Raw genomic sequence first — 5,811 nt, forward strand, 5'->3', positions numbered from 1 at the left:
TGGTCAAATTAAAAATAAATAAATAAAGTTAAATAAAATCATTCTTAAAAAAAAAAAAAAAAAAGAACGTACAAGATAGAGAACAGCAGATGGTGCAGGGGTTACATCACTAGATTTCCACATGGCTAACCACAGTTTGAGTCCTGGACCCAGAGGTTTAAAACTCATGCCAGGTGCATGCGCATGTATACCTAAAATCCCAAGAGGAGAATGGAGAAGAGACTGCGTCATGGCCAACCCCAAGGGGTGATTTCTCACTTTCTGTCTCTTCGTGCAAACACATGCACGTTATGGTAAAAAAACAAAAAAAAAAAACAACTCTCTTTAAAAAGAGTATACAGCACAGTGGCTTCTATTTCAACATAATGAAAACGTAAATCACATGTCAAGGAAGAGAATAACAGAATCTTAAAAAGAAAGTAAAGTATGATACTTTTACAGACACCTTTTTCCTCTTTGAAAGTTTGAAAATTTTAACACAACAACAAAAAAGGAGCGGGGATGGACCAGCAGTTAGCGTAATGACTATGTCACTGGACTCCAATGTGGCCGACTGCAGTTCAAGTCCCGGATCCGGTAGCTTAAACTCATGCTGGGCACATGTGCGTGTGTGCCCAAGATCCTGAGAGGAAAATGGAGGAGGAGGGATTGTGGCATGGCCATCCCCCCTGGGGGATGATTTCTCACTTTCTGTCTCTCTGTCTGTCTGGCGAACACACGCACTCTATAGCAAAAACCTCTCCAAAAAAAAAGGAGCAGGGAGTAACAAATATTAATATCTATCGTGTAGGTTGGTTTTGGCCATAGTGGTTGTAAAAACCCTTCTTTTCTCATGTTTAAAATTCAAATGAAGAGACTCGAGTCTGAGAACTCAGAATGCACAGAGTTGTTTAAAAAATGCTAACCTAAATTTTAAAACTTTGTTTTCACTAGTATCAAATGTTTGCTACATAAAACTGTTAAAGAAATGTTCACTGTAACCAATAGTCAAAGTCATTTCGGACAACCACTATCTTTTAATACTATCCTACCTAAAAGAGCCAACTTATAAAGCATATATTTTTTTAAATCCTTCAAAAGTGACCAGGTTTTTAATTAATAGGTCATTAACAGTTCAGCATCTAACTTCTTTCTGTGCTTACTGAAACAAAACAACTTCGACTTACATTGTGAAAAAGCAGACTTCATTTAGATATTCCGGGATTTTTATTTCCTCTCCCCTATTTCAAAATGACAAACTTCTAGACTAAAGCTCCAAGTTTGGAAGGAGTGCATACAGAGTGCTGGAGCAACTTAATGTCCGTGTACAGGAGACCTTAGGCTCCGCGTGACAGCCAGGGCTCATCAACGTCACTGATGGAGGGGAAGATAAAGAGATGCATCCCACTCCTGCCCAGGCCCTCTCCCTGTCCTCACTTCATGTAGAACTCTTCCAATTTTACCTCTGAAAGGCTGAAATTTTGCCTATCAGTTCATTAAAAATAAATTTCACTGCTATAAAAAGAAAAGTTGGGAAGAGAGTGGCATCAGCAGCGAGAGAAGCTGTACCACTGCCTGACTTCACAGGGCTGAGCTAGTAATCAAGTTCGAAAGTGCCGGCCAGTCTTGGCAGCACAGTGGTCATGAAATAATCCGTGATGCTACGGTCACATGGGAAAGTCCCGGGTCCATGTCCTGAGGTCACGTGTACCTGTGATCTTGGCTAACTGGGGCTACGGGTGGATCACAGCATGAAGACCCTGCTGCGAGTACCCCAGACCACTAGCTCCTTCTCAGAGAAGAAATAAAAATTTAAAACTTAAAAAAAAAGTTTCAAATACAGGGCTTTTCAGTCCAGTTAAATGCTGTTTTCCTAATATATGACGTCAGCTACAAAGAAAACAGTGAATGTGTTATTTATAGGATAAGAACAAAACTGTTTCCTTCACCAAAAGAATAAAAGAGCTCTTTCTAAAATACAAAAATGTCCTTTATACACACAACATGCCACATTACTTACAGGAGGCAGAGAGACCTGCCCGGTGACTTCCGGTGGGCGCATGCTCACGGCGTCTTCTCCAGGCCCCTCAGGCTCCCCGGAAGGGTATGGCGGGGGTGGGTACGGGGGATACTCCTCCAGATACACTTCCAGCAGGTGGGGTGCCTCTGGATTTGGTTCTTCTGCGTTATTCTGGAGATTTGGGCTATTGTCTGGGACTCCTTCAGGTACAAAATCAAGGCTAGGAGAATGAGCTGGCATGTCACTGTTCTCTGTATGGGCACCCCCCACATCCTCTGGGGACGATGGCTCAGGAGCCATGGAGATCACCTCCTTCTCTGGTTCCACATGTAAATATGGATTCTGGATTTCTGTTGGGCTGTCTGAGCTGGCAGTCACTGTAGTTGACTTAGATGGATATGATGGGACAGAGATGGTCTCCATGGCGGCTAGGGTGGTCCTCTGATACAGAAGTTTCTGAATATTTGGCCCATTAGGCCCCTCTGGCTCTGTAATAGAGCTGCGTTTCTTTAGTGGTCTTGGTGCATTAGACAGTTTCTTTCGCAGGGCTTCTAAGTCAGCATCACTCTGATTTCGGTAAGGGTTAGATAAGAAAGGCAGTAATTTGGTTGGGCTCAGTGGTCGAGGAATTCTTTCATTTTCATGGTTCTCCTGAGCTGAAGATACAGGTTCTGTTTCAGGTTCTGGACTACCAGGCTTGCCTGGGCTATTAGAATAAACATTTTCAGGGTGCTGTTGATTTTGTGCAGTAGCAATCACAGGCTTGCCATACACTAATTGGAAAAGCAAAAAAAGGAAAGCTTTCGTAAGTGTTAATTAAACAAAACTTGTAAGTAACCAAAATATGAATATCTAACAATAACTAAAGTCATTTTTAATTTCATAGTTACTACACAATGCCTTTTTTTAAACAAAAAAAATATTATTTATTTATCCATTTATTTGTGGTGATTTCCGAGCTGCCAGGTCCAAGCCATGTCAGAATCTGGCATCTTTACCACCGTCCCACCTTCTGGCCCAATGCTTCTCAAATGTAAATAATTTTTTAAAACAACTGAACACATGACAGAGCAAGGGTTCCATCTTCGTATAACAAACTTATAGAATAAAAACTCCTACTGATTCTAACATGCACCATTATTTTACGAAATAGCAGGAAATGTTACCAGTGATAAGAAATCACTGACGGTAGTATCCATTGAACTAATGTAAAAATGTGAACAAAGTTTAAAACCAATGAAAATTGGTAATCTTCTCATGTGTCCAGATTAAAACCTGACATGTATCCTCCCGTCTTCCACAGGTTCCCAAAGTGAATCAATGTTAGAAACCACACTTGGCTTCAAAAATTAAGAACAATTTATATGTATCAAAGCTATTCTCCCTTAACATTCTGACAATATCAAAATTATCTAATCCCCACATTCTCATTTTAGCAGTTCTCACCAAAGACCGATGAAAAGAAAGAATAAGAGTAAGCAGCAGCACATGTTGGTTTTTTGATCAGCTCCACTCTGACATCTAAGCCACAATTACATGCTTTTTTCATGATTACAAAGTCATTTCATTGAATCAAAACATATTCAATTTTATTTTGGTCCTATAAACTAGCAAACAGTTTAGAAAGAGCCCCACAAATTTCCAGATTGCATATGTTTAACACTAACTAATCCTATGTTTTTTCATTTAACTGGGGGTTGCATCTTCATTAAAGTAACTTAAATACAGTATAGAATGTAATTTATTCTTTTCTTCTTTTTTTTTTTTTAAAAAAAAGGACATGTAGACAGGAGCAGTTGTCAGCCCTTTTTATGCTGAGAGCATCTAATTAAACCCACAGTGAAGGCACAGCCCTCTGGTTCTAACAGTCTGGGTACGTTTGTTTCCCACTCTCCAAGGAGCTCCATCAGAACTGAGACCACACTTCATTCATCTATGGTCTTTGGTGACATTTAGCAGGTACTCTTTTTTTTTTTTTGAGAGAGAGATTTTTTCGCTATAGGGCGCATGCGCTCGCCAGACAGACAGAGAGAGACATAGAGACAGAAAGCGAGAAATCACCCCCCAGGGGGGATGGTCACGCCGCAATCCCTTCTCCTCCATTCTCCTCTCGGGATCTTGGGCATACACGCACACGCGCCCGGTGTGAGTTTTAAGCCGCCGGGTCCGGGACGCGAACCGCAGTCGACTACGTGGGAGTCCAGCGACATAGCCATTACGCTAACTGCTGGTTCCATAGCAGGTACTCTTTTAAACTCCCAATTAAAAACAGAGGCGGCAACTAAACAACACTCTTAAAACAACAGCATTAGTTGAAACTGGAGTTAGGTATTTTGCTGTTTGCTGACAGATGGCAACTCTGTAGGACTCAAACACATCATCTACTCAAGTGAAGACAAGATCAAGGACTTACCACTTGAAAAATGCGGGCCTCTGGTATGTGTCTTGGTCAGTGCACTCTGTACAGCCTGCTGGAAGTTTTTTCCTGGAGCCTGATGCTGTGTGTACATGGAATATATGGAGCTTGCTGCCACAGTCTGGGGTTTCCTGAACGGTGGAAGGAGGGTGTCTTTGGAAGGCTGAGGAGTAAAGGGCCGGACGGCGACGGCAGGTGGACTCTCTTGCTTAGAGCCTGGAGAAAGGGTTTGGTCTTGGCCAGCTAAAGGTACGCTGGGAGACAGCAGCACCCTCGGCGGCTGCCCTGTTGCTTTGGGTATATTTCCTGTGGACGGAGCAGCTGCTGACAATTGCTGCGGATTTCCATCTGGCTTCATGTCTGAAGGTGACTGATTAGTTTGTCCAAAATAAGGCAGATTAATCTGTTTGGGTTTTGTAGGAACAGGAGGTGGTACTTTAGTCACGTTTTTATTTGTGGCCTGTAAGTGCACAAACAGCCAGTTAAAATATACTGTGTAACAAGATGTTTCACATAACCCAACATCACAAATGTCACTATAAAAATATTAGCTCTACATTTTGAACTTGTTACCAAGTTGTAAATCTCTATATTGAATCATATTTAATGAGGGACCTCAGTAATGCAATACAAGTCCTCCTCATGTGACCTCCTTGTTTCCACCTGCTATTTGGGCAACTCTGAGTGCCCACTTGAAACTTTTAACTGAAACATCTTTCAGGTTCACAGATGATACCAATAAATGAAAACCATTCTTGTTCATTGTAACTTCATGCAACCTAACTGGGACCATTCTACCATAACCTGGTTATTGAAAGTGAAGATCCTAAAGGTTACAGGAGATTTGCTATCAAGTTGTCTGACATAAACTTAACTCCAGATTTTGAAGAAATAAGATACCTGAACAGCACAAATATGACGTTCCCCAACATACTTGCACATTTTAGAGAATCACATAAAATATGACCAGAAACAATGATGCCAGCCATACCCAAAATGGTGTGACAGCACACACACACTCAAACAAGAGAAATTAACTGAATGCTGTTAGATTTTAAAATCTTCCAAATATATTGTGTTTCTTTGCTCTTTCTCTTATAACACTCTTAATCTTTTCTAAAAATTGCATTATAGAATTACCATTAAATTTTATTTCTTTTTTCAAGAGAGATTTTTGCTATAGGGCACATGCACTCTCTAGAAAGACAAGAGAGAAACAGAGAGATAGAAAGCTAGCTATTATCCTCTGGGGCAATGGCCATGCCACAATCCCTTCTCCTCCATTCTCCTCTCAGGAACGTACACACATGCACCTGGAGTGAGGGTTAAGCCACTGGGTCCAGGACTCAAACCACAGTCGACTACGTGGGAGACCAGTGACATAACCATTCCATCA

General features: G+C 41.2%; 1 protein-coding gene across 1 annotated transcript in view; it reads right to left on the bottom strand.

Moving 5' to 3' along the window:
- TP53BP2 (tumor protein p53 binding protein 2) overlaps positions 1 to 5,811 on the bottom strand; it is a 69,365-nt gene that overhangs the window by 13,177 nt on the left and 50,377 nt on the right. Inside the window, exons 13-14 of the mRNA XM_027769661.1 lie at positions 4,413 to 4,712; positions 2,000 to 2,772 (exon numbers count right to left, since the gene is read on the bottom strand). Of these exons, the coding sequence (XP_027625462.1) occupies positions 2,000 to 2,772; positions 4,413 to 4,712 (1,073 nt within the window). The remainder of the gene's footprint in view (positions 1 to 1,999; positions 2,773 to 4,412; positions 4,713 to 5,811) is intronic.

Source organism: Tupaia chinensis, unplaced genomic scaffold, assembly GCF_000334495.1.
Source record: "Tupaia chinensis unplaced genomic scaffold, TupChi_1.0 Scaffold150175_1, whole genome shotgun sequence".
NCBI classification, from domain to species: Eukaryota; Metazoa; Chordata; class Mammalia; order Scandentia; family Tupaiidae; genus Tupaia; species Tupaia belangeri.